General features: G+C 43.2%; 1 protein-coding gene across 1 annotated transcript in view; it reads left to right on the forward strand.

The window, feature by feature from the left end:
* The window catches only part of BARX2 (BARX homeobox 2), a 53,562-nt gene extending 41,604 nt beyond the window's left edge, over positions 1-11,958 (forward strand). Inside the window, exons 2-4 of the mRNA XM_038380808.2 lie at positions 2,349-2,646; positions 9,653-9,737; positions 11,286-11,958. Coding sequence (XP_038236736.1) covers positions 2,349-2,646; positions 9,653-9,737; positions 11,286-11,537 — 635 coding nt within the window. The 3' untranslated portion in view covers positions 11,538-11,958. The remainder of the gene's footprint in view (positions 1-2,348; positions 2,647-9,652; positions 9,738-11,285) is intronic.
* Positions 11,959-18,877: the final 6,919 nt, after the last annotated feature.

The following is an 18,877-nucleotide window of genomic DNA, read 5'->3' on the forward strand; positions in this document are numbered from 1 at the left end:
TCAGTGAAGGCAGAATTCAAGACTCTGGGCACTGGAAAGTGAAGGCTGAGTTGTACCTCAACTTACCCTCTTTGTACAGCGATTGGAGGGTAAATTGGGGCAGAATTTGGCCCAGAGAGCTGGTGGATTTGTAAATCACCGTTGTCACGAGGTGCCAAAGGATCCATAGAAACAAAACATCACTGTTTTTCCCTATTATACCAGTTAACGGTTGTTGGTAAATTCTTGCCTTGTCTTCTCTTGGATTTCAGGTTTTGTTTTTGTTTGAAATTGAATAAAGTTTTGATGTGAAGAGAAAAAATAGTGGTAGAGATCACAGCAATCAGCTGGGTTTTGTAGATCGCTGCAGCTTCTGGAGGGGTTTGGATAGCACTGCAATCATTTAGTCAGATATGACTAAATTCTGCCATCTTTCTTAGCACTGCCCTTTTTTAAGACTTCACCACTGAATGCATCCGATGAAGTGAGCTGTAGCTCACGAAAGCTTATGCTCAAATAAATTTGTTAGTCTCTAAGGTGCCACAAATACTCCTTTTCTTTTTGCGAATATAGACTAACACGGCTGCTACTCTGAAACCCACAATGATTATGTAATTTTTGATTATCAAGTTGCTAAGTGCAGGCTTATTCTTTGGCTTGCTCTGCGCTACTCACCATGGGGAGCATGACTGATTACGTCTGACACCCCTGTCCTCTAGCTCAGAGGACAATAATAGAATCTAATCCTGGTTGCATGAACAATGAGATTCTGAAAGGATAATTTATCCAGAAAGAGAGAAACTCACAGGCTTTTAACAGCATTTGTAACGTGATTGCTCATTCTCTGAGCCAGATGGTCAACCCCTTACTTTCAACGGTGAACAGTTGCTCATACTAGGCCCAATGAGATCCACAGAACTGCTTGTGTAAACAGGCGCTCATCAGTAGGAGTAAGAGATTCACAATCTGGCCCAATGATGGTATTCATACCTGGCCTTTCTAGAGCACCATTTGTCTAAAGATCTCAAAGCACTTTACAATCATTAATTAAACCTTAACTCCCTAGGTAAGTCTTAGCTCTGAGGTAAGGATTATTATTCCAGTGTTACTAATGGGGAAACTGAGGCACAGGAAAGTGATGTGACTTGCCCAAGATCACACAGCAAGTCAGCTGTAAAACAGTGAATCGAATCCAGGAGTCCTGACCCAACATTTCTTGTTCCTATCACACCACAATGAAACATAACATTCCCCACAAATTGGTCCAGTTTCACTGTACAAAGGTGTAAGAGGATGCCCTATTTACAGGGCTTAGGACCTGGGATGCTGCTGAAGTAGACTCAAGCCTGGGTTGGGAAGCCTGGATTGGAATCAGAACTTCCACGAGCGTTTGGGCATGTTTGGATTTGATGTTCCAGAATGGCCTCCAAGCCACAAAGATTGGTGCTTGAGCCAGAGCTGAACTGCTGCCTAGTTCTGAGGGTTAGTACAACCCTGATGGTTCAGTGTGGGCCCATTTCTAGGGATTCATTCGGTGCTGACAGAGAAGGAAAGTTCCACAGGTTAAATGACTGACGGGCATAAAGTTTGGTTTGATTTCATCTCTCAGTGAAATTACATGGTAAACTGAACCACCTCTACTGCGTACATCACTCATGACTAGAACTGAGCAAACAATTGTTGTTTTCGGTTTGGTGGCTGAACCTAACAATCCAAAAAAATCAACATATTGGGTTGACCCAAGACAATATTTTGTTTTTTTAAGTTTAGTTTTGGAATTATTTTTTAACCTTTTTATTTACATTTAGAAATTAAATCTTGTTTTGAAATGAAAAATCAAAATGTTTCATTTTTGAAAGTGTCTAAATGAAATGTTTCAGATGTTTTTTAAAAAAACAACCCTGATTGTTTTGGCTAAATCTATTTGCTCAATTTGATCTGAATTTGCAAATAGTTTTGAGTCATCCCCAACTGCATTTTTTTTGGGCTAATAGACTACTCATCTGAAACGTTTGGCCCAGCTCTATTCATGACTGAATAGATTATTTATTAGTTTTATTACAGTCGGACTTAGAAAAGGCAACTAGGCAAAAAAACAGTAGAAGACACCCCTTGCCTCATGGATCTTACAATGTGAATAGATGAGACAGACAAAGCAGGGGGCAGAGGGGAGGTGCGAGGCGGGAGTGGGGGAAGGGAAGGAAACAGAAGCCCAAAGAGGGGAAATGTCTTGCTAAGAAAGTCACACAGAAGGTTAGCAGCAGAGCCAGGAATGAAAACCAGGTCTCCTGACTCCCAGTCCAGGGCACTATCCACTGGACAATTATGCCACTGAACTGTACTTCCCTTCTCTGCTTCCTCCCTCCTAGGGTCCCCATCTCTGAGGGCATATCCTCTCATCTCCGTCATCACCCAGCAGCCCTCTGTGGTCCCTCATCTTGTCCCTGCAGCTCCCAGCTCCCGAGCACTGTCACCCCACTCCTCCTTGGGAGCCACCAGCGCGGAAACACCAGCCAGCGAAACCCATGCCAGCAGCGAGTCAGAAGGGGAGCAGCCCACCCCACGGTTGAAAAAGCCTCGCCGAAGCCGGACCATCTTCACAGAAGTCCAGCTGATGGGGCTGGAGAAGAAATTCCAAAAGCAGAAGTATCTGTCCACACCAGACAGGTCAGAGGAACGGGATTGGGGTGTGACTGGGGGTGAGGCTGGGAAAGTGGCTGCAAGGCCATGACCTTTAGGGAAGAAGCCTGCAACTGTGAGTTGCAAACCCAGGCTCATGCTACAGCACTAAAAATATCTGTGTGAGTGTTTGGACTGGAGTCTGAGCTCTAGGAACGGGGGTAGGCTTCAGAGCTGGAGCCCGAATGTCTACCCAGCTATTTTTTGTGCTGTATTGTAAACCTGAGTCTGTAAACCTGGGCTCTGAGACTTGCTGCTGCAGAATCTTGCTTGCTGTGTAAGTGTACCCTATGACACCGAGCCATCTACAGGGGATTCACATACATGACTCTCAGAAAACCAGAGGAAAGGTAGGTAAAACTCTGAGCTCACAGATGAGAATATAGGGCCCAGTGCAGCCTTGAGCAGGGGGGTGGGGGGGGAGGCTGGAAGCGGCGTGGGCCGAGGGACGTACTGGCCGCCACTTCCAGCAGCTGCCATTGGCATGGAGCAGTGAAGCGCAGCCGCTGGGAGCGGCGATCGGCTGAACCTGTGGATGCTGCAGGTAAACAAACTGGCCTGGCCCGCCAGGGGCTTTCCCTGCACAAGCAGCAGAACAAGTTTGGGAACCACTGATCTAGACCATCCCTGACAGGTGTTTGTCCAACCTGCTCTTAAAAATCTCCAATGATGGAGATTCCACAACCTCTCTAGGCAATTTATTCCAGTGCTTCACCACCCTGACACTTAGGAAGTTTTTCCTAATGTCCAACCTAAACCTCCTTTGCTGCCATTTAAGTCCATTGCTTCTTGTCCTATCCTCAGAGGTTAAGAAAAATAATTCTTCTCCCTCCCCTTGTATCAACTTTTTATGTACCTGAAAACTGTTATCATGTCCTCTCTGTCTTCTCTTCTCCAGACTAAAAAAACCCAATTTTTTCAATCTTCCCTCATAGATCATGTTTCCTAGACCTTTAATCATTTTTGTTGCTCTTCCCTGGACTTTTTCCAATTTGTCCACATCTTTCCAGAAATGTGATGCCCAGAACTGGACACAATATTCCAGTTGAGGCTAATCAACATGGAGTAGAGCGGAAGAATTACTTCTCGTGTTTTGCTTACAACACTCCTGCTAATACATCCCAGAATGATGTTCACTTTTTTTGCAACACTGTTTCACTGTTGACTCATTAAGTTTGTGATCCACTATGATCCCCAGTTCCCTTTCCGAAGTACTCCTTCCTAGGCAGTCAATTCCCATTTTATACGTGTGCAATTGATTTGTTCCTTCCTAAATGAAGTACTTTGCATTTGTCCTTATTGCATTTCATCCTATTTACTTCAGACCATTTCTCAAGTCTGTCCAGATCATTTTGAATTTTAATCCTATCTTCCAAATCACTTGCAACCCCTCCCAGCTTGGTATCATCCACAAACATTATAAGTGTACTCTTTACGCCATTATCTAAATCATTGATGAAGATATTGAACAGAACTGGACCCAGAACCAATCCCTGCGGGACCCCACTCATTATGCCCTTCCAGCATGACTGTGAACCACTGATAACTACTCTCTGGGAATGGTTTTCCAACAAGTGTTTTACCCATCTTATAGTAGCTCCATCTAGGTTGCATTTCCCTAGTTTGTTTATGAACAAATTCCCAGACCTCAAGGCTGAACTGTTAGCAGTGATGTATATGGTCATGTAAATTGCACATCGGAGGCCTGATTCTCCAGTGGCTAGCACTGGGTGCAGTCATTGACCCCAGTGCAAAGTGCATGTGTGACTCCCGTAAAGAAATGTGATCTCCATTTACACACTGCTTCATCGGGTACCTTTAACATTGTCTTTAAATACTAAAGACTGTCTCTGAACTACAGTAGCTTTTCCAAGGCGAGGGGACAGCCAGCATCCTGAAAACTATATCTGGCTCCTCCCCAGTTTACTTCTATTCATTTCGAATGGATCACGGCACAGTGATGCATGGCAAGGGCTGGTTGGAGGGCACTTTGGCCATGACTAGCAAGGGCTTTCTGCACTGAGGGGAAAGTCTCTCCCATGGCATTGTTTATCACGACTACTTTAAAAAGACACAGGACAAAAATGTTCCTTAAAGTGGAAAAAGCAGAGGTAGCAGAAGGGCTGCTCAGCTGTTGCAGTGCTGAGCTCTCTCTAGTTGAACTGTGACGTCTTCTGGACTGAGAGAGATGACTCTGCCATTGGTGGAAGACTTGGGCAGAAGACCGGATTCGATTTCAAGACTAACTTTTCCCAGGATCAAAGGTGACCTGAATAGAATGAATGAATGGAAACCACATACCACGAGTATTATATAAAGAGAGGGCTCAATACATGTGCATAGCAGCATGCATCTATGCAGAGAGATACATGCAAGGAATAGAGAGCAAAGCTTTTCCCCCTGCTTCACCCTTTGAAAGGGCACAGCATGTTTTCCCTCTCCCATGCTGGCTCAGTTCCACTGGCTAGTGCAGGTGTAGGTGTGGGTGTGTAGGCAGAAACCTGCCCATCACCCAACCCCTCTAGAGAAGCTAGTTCCACTATGAGCACTAGACTGGAGCAGTCTTTGCCCTCAGGGAACATAGAGGACTGTGACTGTGACTAGCCCATAAACAAGAGGTGTTATGGGGAGCTGGGTTTGTTGAGCAACAGCCTCACTGCAGCCGCAAGTAGGAAAGGTCACAATCTCTCCCTGAAAAAAGAAAATGAGTACTTGTGGCACCTTAGCGACTAACAAATTGATTAGAGCATAAGCTTTCGTGAGCTACAGCTCACTTCATCGGATGCATTCATTGGATGAGCTGTAGCTCACGAAAGCTTATGCTCTAATAAATTTGTTAGTCTCTAAGGTGCCACAAGTACTCATTTTCTTTTTGCGAATACAGACTAACACGGCTGCTACTCTGAAATCTCTCCCTGAGTGTCTCTTGACCAATAACTGTTTATGTTTGTATTTGGAGCTGGTTGAGATGTTTATACCTTACAATTTTCCCTTTGGAAAATATGGTTTTGGTGAAACTGAAATTTTCCACAGGGAAGTTTTAATTAAATGTTCTGATTTCTGACTGGAAAACGTAACCCCCAAATATTCATTTTGAAATCAGTGTGTTTAGTTTTCCAAAAACTAAAACAAAAACGACATAAGGATATGTGTCAGACCATAGGTCCATCTAGCCCAGTGTCCTGTCTTCCAACAGTGGCCAATGCCAGGTGCCCAGAGGGAATGAACAGAACAGGTAATCATCAAGTGATCCCTGCCCTGTTGCCCATTCCCAACTTCTAGCAAACAGAGGCTAGGGACACCATCCCTGCCCATCCTGGCTAATAGCCATTGATGGACCTAACCTCCATGAACTTATCTAGTTCTTTTTTGAACCCTGTTATAGTCTTGGCCTTCACAAAATCCTCTGGCAAAAAGTTCTACAGTTTGATCATGTGTTGTATGAAGAAACACTTCCTTTTGTTTGTTTTAAACTTGCTGCCTATTCATTTCATTTGGTGACCCCTAAAACGGTAACATTTTAAGTTGAATGAAAATTTTTGTTTCATTTTGAATCGATGTATGTCTAAATGACATGTTTGTTTTCACTTAAAATGTAGTTTCCTTTCAGGTTTGGGAAATAAAACATTTCAGCTGTTCATTTTCAGCTTTTGGATTGGGGGAGTTTTACCTATTTCTCTCTTTTTTTACACTAGAAAAAGGGGGCAAAGGTAAAAAAAAAAGCACATGAAAGTGAGGAAAAACCCACTTTTTACATTTTTAACTGTTTTCCAAAATGTTCACGTACTTTTTTACTATTGTCCAATTGTTTTTCAGTTGGAAAAAAGTGTGAAATTTGTTTATTCCCATTTCACATACTTTTTACTCCACTCCCCCAATTTTCTCAGTGGAAAAAAGGTAGAAAAAGTAATAACAAAAAAAGGGGGGGAGAAGTGTCTGGGTTCCTGATCAGCTCTAGTTATACTGAATTAGGCTTGTTTGACTGTCGTTTGTCTAGAACCCTCACAAAGGAGATCTGAGACTACCCTTTGAGGCAACATGGCTCTGTGAAGTGTTTTCCAATGGACACCTCATTGGTGTGGAAGCCAGGACACTTGAATTCTTTTTCAGGCTCTGTTTCTAGCCTGTTGTATGGTAATCTTGGACAAATTGCCACACTGCTCTGTGCCTCAGTTTCCCTTTTTGTATCTACTGACCTACCTCATGTAAGGAGTTCTGAGGCTTAGTGTATTACTATTTACAAAGTGATTTGAGATTCACATATCATGTCAGCCTAACTTTTCGGGTTTATTCTGTGCCAAATGCGTTACACGTGCCTCTCGTTAGCTAAAAAAGAAAAGGAGGGTTTTTTGGTTTGTTTTAAAGCACTTGAATCACCCATGTGTCGGGGTGTGTGGGGAGAATATTGTTGGTTTAAATTACAGGAGAAAAGGTTGCCAACTCAGATTAATTTTGCAAACCTAAAGAAAGTGTTTGAGAGGTTCACAAAATCTTAAACCCCATGTGTCACCAACCCCTAGTTTAAACTATTTTTAAGGCCCAAGGTTGGAAGGATTAGATTTTTATAAGTCAGTGAATGTTGTTTTCACTGTACACACACAAGCTGACTAAATCCCCACCCTCGCCATAGATAGTAAACAAAATTTACAGACAGGCAAAGTAAGAAAAATGCTGCTTGAGAACTTTTTATGGTTTGATTCAGGACATTTTACTTTGTATATTTTGACGTGATCTTGGCATTTATAAAGCTTTAACTTTTTGAATCTTGACAACATCTGTCATTTAAATTATTATTGTCTGACTGCCCCCTTTTGCCTGACCCTCCCCCCATAATTTCCTGCAACTGTGAAAATTTAAATTGATTAACAATACAAAAAGCTTACAAATAAATATCTGTCAAAACTAAAAAAAATACATATGGAATTCTGCCAAGCCTGCCTCTAATCTATATGCTTATTTTTTTCATTTGATGAATCATGTCACCAAAGCACAGGTTACATTGGGCCAGATTTTCAAACACTTAGCACCCACAATCAAGGACAGGTTTTCAAATGAGTGCAACTCCCATCTAAGCATCTAAATGGGGTCAAATTTTAACTAGCTCCCATTGTGACTCCTACGCCATGGTTTTTGAAAGACCCGAGTACCCAGCATGCTGGGCTCTTTTGATATCTGGCCCATTTGGCATGATTCTATATCCTTAAGGCTCAGGTGTTGTGCTGACTGGCTCAGCACTGCCTCATGTGACTAGTTGAGTGACACCATCAATCAAATCAGCCCTGGCTGCTGAATTAGAGACATGAAGGTTTCTTGACTTTGTACATGACCAAGGCTGACGAGCAATCTCTGCTCCCCTAGCTCTTCCTTTCTCTCTCTCTCTATTTGTTTCTTTGGTTTCTAGGCAATGCCAGTTATGCTAATGCACATGGAGAGAGGTTGTAAAGGTTACAGGTAATCTAGGTGTGACAAGACAGAGGCTTCCTGGCAGGAGTTCGTCAAGCGGACATATTTCCCATGTGAGCTCATGAGCTGGTAACGCAGTGGCAAGGGCCTGGATTGAGATCTGCACTCAGTCTTGTGTCCTTTAATGGGGGCTACATTGAGGAGCATGGTGAGCTACTTAGTTGCATGGCTAATTAGAAGTCAAGGAGTGCAGAAGGGATAATGTCTGGAACCTGTGGGCTTGATTCTGATCTCCCAAACTCATCCATGTAGCTCCTTTGACTTCAATACCCCAGCTATTCAATACGGTGAGTGGTATGAGGAGACGGAAAATCAGCCCCTTTAACTGCAAAGGGGACCCAAAGTGGGGAAAGCATGTGTGGGTTTGTTTGTTAAGGTGTTTGAATATAGGTGTGCGTGACTGTCCCCACTATCTATCCAGTTGGATCACAACTTTTGTTATGAAAAAATCAGCTTTGGAAAATGTGTTTCCAAAGCTGTTTCAGGGACATACAACATGTTGTTTCAGGGGCTACAAAAAGGTCAAAAGAAAGTTCACAGGACCTAAAACACGTTTAGATGCAACTCCATGTTTGCACCTGAACCCATCTGAGTTTTGCATGGCTTCACATTGTTGCAGAACATTTGCCCAGCTCTACTTAGAATTTCTGAATCACACAAGGCCAAATTCATCCTGAATGCAGCTCCATTGCACCACTAGGTCTAGATTTGTTCTCTCTTAAGTGACAAATAAAGGAATTTCATCAGGGATGAATTTGGCCCAGGATCTCCAGATCTCAGGCTTTGTAAAGAAATAAATAGATTAACAGTCATAAAGGAACCACTACAGATTTGGAGGTTTGGCCCGGATAAGTTAGGATAAGCATTTATGCTGCCTACTGTAGCTCCCCAGAAGGCCCAACACACAAATTTATGTATAGGCATTTCTAGAGCTCTCATCGCTGTAATATCAGCAAATTAATAAATTCAGACACACCACACCTTTTTGAGGTTAAAAAGCATCCTTATCTCCAGCCTATATATAGGGAAAGTGAAGCACAATAAAGACAGCCAAAATTTTCAAAGGTGGCCTCTGATTTTGGGTGTCAGTTCTTGGGTGCTGTCTTGAGACACCTAAGGCCTGATTTTCAGAGGTGCTGAATATCAGGGTCAAGTTGACTCCAGCTGGATGACTGAACTTTTGTCCTCATTCACTTGCCCAACAAAACACATAGGAAGAGATGGAAACAGACCAGCTATCCTATCTCCCTATTCTGCGCCACAACCACAAGACCATTATTGCTTCCTCCGTAAGACCATACTTCTTTGGATCCTAAATTTGGATCATGACTTTTTACACTGATTTGTAATTCTCCTCTGAACTGGAGAGAAAAGACAAGTTAGGAGAAGCTGATAGCTATCTTTTTCTGGAATTTACTTCACTGTATGTGAGCCCCCCATTCTCTCTGCAGGATATAATCAGGGATTGGCTACTGCAGTGCATCTGGACTCTACGTTTCCTTTGTCAAGTCTCTGTATCCTTGTCTTCTAGGCTTGACCTTGCCCAGTCACTGGGGCTGACTCAGCTCCAGGTGAAGACTTGGTACCAGAATCGCAGGATGAAGTGGAAGAAAATGGTAAGAGATCAAAAGGTTCCCAACCAGGCCTCCAATCTAATGTCAGAGAGACGAATCCTGAGCTGGAGTAAATCTGGGTGTACATTTGGAAGTCTTTGGCATAAATTCTACCAATGAAGCTATGCTGATTTACACCAGCTGAGGATCTGATCCAGAATTTTAAAGTTCAGTTTGTTACTACTAACTGGTTGCTCAAAAGGCTCACATGGCTGAATGTATGTTGGGTGAGACTGGCCATGGATAACAATGCAGATTCAAAGCAAAGGGATGAAAGGGGGAGGAGCAGAAATGTCTCTCTTTTCATTTTTTGGCAACCCTGGGATCTTTATTGCTAGTGGGAATTGGGGGTGCACCTGGACCATAAAGAGACTTCAACTCAATGAAACTAAGTCCAGCTTTGATAAGTGATGTCCCTGCTTCTCACTTTTAAAGCTGTCTTTAACTCTGACCCTGCCTCCAACTCTTCCTTGTACACCTGCTCCTGCTCCCTAAGGTCTGCCCACATTTCTCTCCTGACCTTTCCCTTTATCTCCTTCATGCACTCCCAACTTCAAGCCTTTTTACCTGCAGTTTCTCAGTTAGTATACATCAAGCCTCCTCCTTGTCCTTCAAAAAACATCTAGAATGCCCACTTTGTCCAATACATCACTCCAGCTACAATAATGACAACACTCTGTGTCTGTCCTGTATTGTATTAGAGGAAAGGAAGGGCAGTCAGGTCCCATTAGTTCCATTTTGGTTCTGTCACTGACTCACTGCATGACCTTAGGCAAGTTGCTTCCTCTCTTTGCCCCAGTTCTCCTGTGTGCAAAATGGAGATAACAGAGGTGGCAGAGATATTTTGCTGACTCATCCTGGTAGGAAGACCAGGTGGGTCTCATTAGTTCCAAAGCAGGAGTAAAAAGGATTGAGTCTCTAAGAGACAAGAGAGAGCTGACGGGAGGAGGAAAAACTCACTTTGGAAGCTCAGGCTGAGGCTGAGGTTTGATTGTTGTTACTTAAGCTAAGAATGAAAAGAATCGCAGTAAGGGAGCTGAATTTTGGAAAATTCAGTACGTGAGCTGTACTGAGAGTTGGGTCTCTCCCAAGTCCTCCCCAGCCAGGTGAAAATGAGCGAGTGAGTGAGGGTGCAGGAGAGCGAGCGACAGAGGGAGGGGGGAAGATGGACTGAGCAGGGCAGGGCCTTGGAGAAGGGGCAGTGCAAGGGTGTTTGGTTTTGTTCGGTCAGGAAGTTGGCAACCCTGTACTGAGACTCCTTTATAACCCACCTTGAACTCAGGACCCTACATAAAGTCTGAGATATTAGTGTTTTCTGGATTTGTGCTTGCCTCCATTTAAATTAATTAAACCCCATTTAAGTCCCACAAGGCCTATGCATCACTTAAGTTCTACTTGAGTCCGGAGTAGGAGGTAAGGGTGCCTAAACCTTGGGCCAGCTCTTTGAACAGGGATAGATTTCATCCTGATGTTAAAAGTACCATCAGGAACTTGGATGGCAGACACCAGTGCAGTTCAGAATGGTCCAAACACTTATTATCTTTGTTCCAGGTACTGAAAGGTGGACAGGAAGCTCCGACAAAGCCCAAAGGCCGCCCAAAGAAAAACTCCATCCCCACCTCAGAAGAGATTGAGGCAGAGGAAAAGATGAACAGCCAAGTTCAGAGGCAGATATTCGAGACATCTCAGGCCCCAGAAGAGCCTGAATTGACAGAGGAGAAGCCTGAAGTCTCCTTGGAGACGGGAAAGTCTCCAGAGCACACAGTGGAGCCCTCCCCAGAGGAGACGACGCCCTCAAGTTAAAAGAAGAAAAACAGGGAAAAAAAAAACAGAAAAAAAAACAGAAAAAGGAAAGAAGAAAAAAAATATAAATAAATAAAAACAAAAAGACCTTGTGTATAAGTCAAGAGCTTGTGCACTTTGTGCCTTTGGGAATCAACCAGCATGGGCCACCGTGGAACAAAGAAACCCAATGCATATGGTGATAGTCTTTCCCTTCCCAACAGCATGTGTAAGTCCTCCTTGTGGATAACAAGGGGGCCTGAGTACTTTAGAGCTATCTTCCAGAAGAGACTGTGTCTAGAAACGCGAGACAGCCTGGAGAATCAGGAAAAGCCCAGGGTTCCTTTCATGGCGCGGGAGGTGGTTGTGTAGTGATATGACCATCTTGGAGGGTTCGGTGTGTTCGCTTGACCGTATCTTTGCCTCTTAAGGTAGAAATGGACAGAGTACTTAGTAAAAAGAAAAGGAGTACTGGTGGCACCTTAGAGACTAACAAATTTATTAGAGCATAAGCTTTCGTGAGCTGCTGTAGCTCACGAAAGCTTATGCTCTAATAAATTTGTTAGTCTCTAAGGTGCCACCAGTACTCCTTTTCTTTTTGCGAATACAGACTAACACGGCTGCTACTCTGAAACCTGTGAGAGTACTTAGTCTGGCCTCAAGGCAGTGACTGCCAGGAACAGGGGAACTTTTACAGCACGATTTCTCATTTAACCAGCACTTATTTCTGTTAGGCATGGGCCCAAGTGAAACAGTTTTTTGGAGGATGCACAGACCCAGGGTTTTGGTTCAACCCATTATAAAGATAGGTGCAAGATTCAGACCCGGGTCATGGTTCAGATTTCAGATCTCTCCTGGAGGTTTGAGGTGATCAGATCTGGGTTGCGGGCAAACCTTTATAAAGATAAAGGCCATTGAGTAAAATCTGGATTGAGATCACGGTTTGGATTTCAAGATGCTCCAGAACTGGGATTTTTGCTTCAGACCCATTTCTAATTATTGTAGGGTTTGTATTTTTTTCCCCCAAGAAGCATTTAAATGTTTTCAGGGTTAGGGGAGAGTAATGGAGTTAAGAAGCGGCTGAAAAAAGTTCGCATTTGTTTTTAAGATCTGTGTGCCAAGACTAGATATGCATCATGTTTCTTAAAGTCTTGTTGAGGGTGCATTTTGCCCGAAGGCTGAAAGATATGTATTAAAATAACCTTTATTTTTTAATTAAAAATTAAATATATAAATAAGACTCTGTGTCATTTCTCTTCCAAATCCTAGACAAAGGATTTCTTCTGTGCATCGCACTAGCACAGGCAGAGTCAGGACCAAGGTGGTCCTCAGGGAGTGAGGGGGAAGCTTTACAGCTGTCTTCACGTTCCTGTGCTGGGAGGATCCTCCACCAGACAGATGCGGCATTTAGGGCCCCATTACACCTCTCCTGCCCTTTTATATGGCAGAAAAGGATGAGGATTTTACTTTTGATCTCCTAACTTGTAACCTTGTGTCCTAATCACAGATATCCTTCCTACTTTAGGGGATGTGCTGAAATTTTTCAAAATTTTTGAACAGGTGCCCATTCCACAAGGTCACCAAACACTCCGAGATGCAAAATAAAAGGAATTGACTATAAGGGTAGAAGGCCAGAAATCTGGTATCTGTCCTATCAGCTAGAATGTAGGCACAATATGTTGTGACGAATTCCTGGAAGTTAAATCAAGACTAGGTGTTTTTCAAACATATGTTCTAATTCAATCACAAGTAATGACTTGTTCTGGTGTTCTTACTACATGGAAGTCTTATGACATGTGTTATGCAGGAGGTCAGACTAGATTATCACACTGGTCCCTTCTGGCCTTAAAAATCTATGACTTCCTAGTAGTCATAGATTCAAAATTTTGTAAATGAAATGTATTCAGATGTCTCAAATCCAATCGTTTTCAGTGAGGACTAGAATTAGGAACATAATTTGCTATAAATAGTTTACCTGATGAATTTCACCTTTCTATTTGCAAAGTGTCTGTACATGTCTAGCAGTTTGTCAAGTTTATTTGGAATTCAAAATCTTTTGCTTAATTATTTTTGATGTGCAAATCATTTGTGGAGCTGATAAAAATAACTTCACAAAAATGTCAGTTATTTCCATTTTGCAAGGTTGAAAATAGAACAATTTTTCCTTTTTTCAAAACTTTTTAAAAATATTTTTGAAAATGCTGAATTTCTAAAATTTTGAAATTTCATTGTCCATCCTTTTTCTGCCACTCAGTGCCATGCAATGAAAAAATGTTCAGGGTGTTTTGTTTTTAAAATTTTCCTCTCCTCAGTCTAACTTCTCAAAGTTGAGGATGGTTTTTAAATGTTAGTGGAAAAAGGAAAATTGAAAGAAAAAAATGACCCCCTCAAAAAAATAAAAATAAAAGGAGAGGGGAACAAAAATATCAAATCTGAAGTTTCAAAAAAAATTTCAGTTTTCAAAAATGTACAACAAAACTAAAACGTCAATTTAAAACAAAACAAAAATTTGTTTGGCTTTGAAATTTCCGATTGAAAAATTGAGTGTAGAAAATGACATTCCTTGCCCCCTTCTAAATTGTTTTGACAAAATGACATTTTTCAATGGGAAAAATCTTAATCTAGCTCTAATCACTGTGAATTATTTGCTGTGAGTATTTAATATTTAACTGCACTGGTTATTTTTGAATGCATCCATAAGTCACTCAAAGTTTCTGTTCTTCTTTTGGATGACCATCATTCTTTGTATCTAGCTTTCCAGTGTGATTTATATTTATGAGTTCAACATTGACTCTACAAATATTTTGAAATTCACTTAAAATCAGTCATTTCCACCATCCTTCCTGCCAGCGAACTCGACCTCTAGAAAGTTCACAGAAAACAAACTCAAAAGAGGAGAGAACACTGTCAAAGCCAGTTAGGCAAAAGTAGTTTAAAGTTTATAAACTAAAGTACTGTTCAGTATTTGTTCAGCTGGTACAAAACCCATGAAAATTGATGGGAGTCTTTCTATTGATTTCAATGGGCTTCGATCAGACACTAATATTCAGAGATTCCACCTTCATCAAGACCCAGTATGAGAGGCAGTGTGGCCTACTGGATAGACTGGAACTCAGGAGACGTGAGCTCTATTCCTCACTCTGCCAGTGGCCTGCTGGGTAACATTGGTCAAGTCATTTCAGATCTAGATCAGATTTAGGTTAGAATTCAGGATTTGGGTTCAAGGCTGAATCAAGTCTGTGTGGGTACAACACTGCCAAAAATCTCATAGAATCGTAGATGTCAAAGGGAGAAGGAGACCTCTTAGAACACCCACTCCATCATCCTGCCAATGCAGGATCACTCCTCACTGAACATGCTTGCCCAGTCTCCCGTCTCCCTCTTGCCCCAGAATATTTCCATCCCTTTCCCCCCCATGCTTTCCCCTCTCTGCCACCACCCTGTTCCATTGCACTCCCTCAGTGTGCCTCATTTCCCTGCACTCTCCTCAGTCTGCCTCGTGCTGTCTACGTTTCTTGGACTTCCTATAGTTTCCTGTTGCATTCCCCCTCCTTGCTGATCCAACAGCTCCATTCCTGACACCTCCACATTATCGTGCCCCTTGCCTGACTCTCTCACAGGGTGTTAAGGGGCCATCATCTTCCTTGAAGGCAACTTGGTGTTAGCCCTATTAGAAGGGCTGGATGGAGGTGGTATCCATTTTTTTGCCCAGGGCAGCCTCAAGCTCAAAGGGACGTGGCAGCCATCTTACTAAGGGAAGAGTCCCACTGGCAGTAATGGAAATAGCAGCCATTTTGGATAAGGGCAAAACGTGATGAGATTGAAAGGCATAAATCAGAAATTAATTAGAACACCCCAGACTTCAAAAGAGAGTTGGCATCACTATATAGTCACACCATAGTCTAGTAGAAGTGAAAATTCGGGGGGGAGGCAGGTTTCAACGTGGAGATTTGAAACCTAACCCAGGATGTTTTGGGGCATCTCCAGAAGATATTTCTTACTAAACCAACAGGAATCCTTCTTTCCTCTCAAGAAGGTGCCTGCTATGAGCAGGAATGCTATCCCAAGCCCCTGCCACACTGCTACTGCAACATGCTTATCTGAATCATTGGAACAATAATGTGGTAGCATAGCAGTACTTGCTACAAAGGAGGCCTTCTGCGGCTGCTGTGATCTGTCCATACCAAGATAGAAAGGAATGCTGATAGGTTGTTGCCAGTCGAACGAAATGAGCTAATCCCCATCCAGTCTGTTCCAGCACATCCATTATCTGCTGGAAACACTGTTTTTGTTTTTTTTTTTTTGTCAAACAACCTAGGGCAGGAGGAGGGTGAGTTGCTCCATAAATACTAGGGAGCTACTCCCAACCTCAGGTGGTCTGGGGCTGACTCAGCTTTTTGTTTTGCTTCCTGTGGTTAGCAAGAATGTTTTAAAAAATTCATTAGACAAAGGAGTTTCCTAGAGAAGAAGGCTGGTGGGAATGCCAGAGTGCAGGCACTGGCAGCAGCAACCTTTGGGTGAATGCTTCCCTTATGTCCATAAAGTAAAAGAAACCAACACACCAGAGACAAAATAGCACCCCCACTTTCCAGATCTACTAAAGTCCTTCCCAAATATTAGCTAACACTCATGTCCAGTAGGAAGGGTAGTAATGAGTTCATGGCCATTTATGCTCTCATAGCTGTCAACCCAATGTTACATGCACTGGGAACTTCATGGCGGCACCGACAGAACTGTCATCTTCCTGTTCCAAAATGCAGGCCCCTGACATTTGAGCTAAAGGAAAATCTTCAATAGCAGTATAAGGCCTGTGACACACAGATGAGCAATTCTGAGTCAGTGGATGTGCACCTGTACCCCCCCGTGCTTTAGGTTGCAGTATTTGACTTTGTTTCTCCAGGGGAGGGGGAGAGAAACAGTGGGGAGGAAACATGGATGTTAGCTGGATATTCTCTCTCTCTGCAGAGAGTAGCACAGCAACTTCGAGAACAGGAATTAAAGACAGGCAGCCCTGTGGACTCATCAGCTGATCAACACAGGACCAAGCGATGTGACGGCTAGATCCCACTCTCTGCCCCACTTTGGATACAGGTCAGCGTTCTTCCAGGTTTATTTACTAGGGGAGCTCTCCATTAGAATAATGTTTGTCCACCATGGAGTATTTTATGGACCTATAGGAAGAGCTGGGGGAGAAGCATTTGTCTTCTCTAGAGGCAACAGAACCTGTGGAACTCACATTGAGCTATCCACTAAGGGTTCTAAAGTGGGATTCTGCCTCAGAGAGAGAGAGAGAATGAGGCAGCACTTAATGAGGGGAGGATTTGTGAATTCTTGTCTGACTTGGCTGGGCTTATGGGGGAGAAGATGGTGCCCTACAGGGTGAGAGCCTTATAGAGATCCAGAAGTGGACCTTTTATATGCTCATCCCAATCTGTGCATCGCTTTGAATACTGGCACAGATTCTGTTTCACTAGCAATTGTGAGGACTAGTCAGCTATTGACCCCAGGGCTGGAATGCTGCTAGCTATGAGGATCCCCAGCCTGTTTGTTTGCTGACGGGGTTCTGGGGTGTGTGAAAGGACTTCAAGCAGTGGCGGGTCCAGGTGACACACCCTAGGTACTATGGACTGGCCATAAAGACTGAGCAGTCACCTCTGAGAGAAGATCAAAGGGGATGTGTTTGGAGGTGTGTGCTGAAGCATAGAACATGTGATGCTGAAACCTTACATTTGAATGTTTGTAACAGAATCAAAAGGGGGAACATCTGCACAAGGCACACCAGAGATTTACTGGTTTTGCTGCTTTTGTTGAAAAGTTATTCGTAGGATTCCAAACGTTGTTTACAATATCTTATACGATTTACCGTGTGTTTTGGGTGCACTATATGTTTGTTTACTGAGGAAGTATATGATGTCTCTCTTTGAAATTGTGTGGGGGCTATTAACATCTATTTGTCGGGGGTTTACATACAATAGCTCTGTGCAATGTTTTCTGAACAGTGCAGGAGGAAGGAGAGTTGATAGTTACACAGAATGTTGCCAGAGCATCCCCTGTCTCCATTACACACAGAGCCAATTCATTGTAATAGTTACCTCATTAACAAATGGAGGCCTGGAGAGGTGAAGTGACTTGTCTACCATCACACAGCAAGTCAGTAGCACTAGGGATAGAACCTAGGAGCCCTGGGGCCTCATTCATCCTCCAGGATTGTCCTGGAGTCTCCAAGAATAAAAGATTAATCTTTAAGTAAGATTCTGTCGTGTGATGAAACCTCCAGGAAACCTCTAGGAATATGTCCAACTAAAGTTGGCAACCCTATATCATTGTTGACCCGTGGCCTCTTTGCGCAGACAGGCTGAAACAAATGGGCCAGTCTGCAGGCCTAGGCCACTGCTTGGAATTCCCCTGGTGCATTCCCCTGGGATCTCTATGACGGGCAAAGAGAGGGCACGCTCAGCTCCACCCTCCGAGCAAGGCGCATTCTGGGGTATTGTGGGCTGGGGGTGGGGCAGGGTTTGGGTCGGCTAGCCCTGTACCTTGGAGAGTCTGCTCCCCTCCAAAGCCTCAGAGGGGCCTTTACAGCAGGTGCACAAGTGAGGGCAGCCCAGGCCCAGAACACAAAGACGGTCCCTATTCCAAGGAACCTACAATCTGAGTAGCCCAAGGATAAGCCTGGCTCCTTGTACCCTTCTCAATCCCCAGGACCATTCTGCCTGCTGAACACCATGTTTACTGTTCATCAGTTTGGTCTCTTTCCTTTTTGTGGGTATACTCGTGAGGTGTTCTAAGCAGCCAGGGGTGGGGATGGGACGACAAAAATGTTTGGTATTTGGATGATTAGTCTATCTAAACTCAGCCAGGCCTCTATCTTCAAATCTCATAAGAGCAAGCTTTCTTGTGGGATTACCTGGTACATCCCGGTTCCACACTCAGAGTCAGAAAAAGACCAAGAACACACTTTCTCGTTGTTTCTGGTTCCAGACTAATCTAAACCCACGGAATGTAAAGCAGTGCAAGAATTACAATAGAAATCGAACGCTTTTCCAAACTTGGAAAATAAAGTTTTGGTTCATATAATTGGTGATGGCTCAAGTTTGCTTTTACCTTATTTCACCCAGTTAGTTAGTCCAGCCCTGTTTAAATATGAAAGGGGTTGAATATTTGCATAGATGTCCATTCAATGGGAAAAAAATTCTAATCTGAGCCCTTTCCCATGACAGCCAGAAGTAGAGTGACGGGTCAGCGGACCTTTCCAGAAATGTGATCTGCATTATTACCCATGAGATACTTTCTAACAAAGTGTAATATAATGGCAATACTGTAGTGTCTCTTGCAGCAGAAAACATCCCATCTTGACTTAA

This window comes from Dermochelys coriacea, chromosome 22 (genome assembly GCF_009764565.3).
Source record: "Dermochelys coriacea isolate rDerCor1 chromosome 22, rDerCor1.pri.v4, whole genome shotgun sequence".
NCBI lineage: Eukaryota > Metazoa > Chordata > Testudines > Dermochelyidae > Dermochelys > Dermochelys coriacea.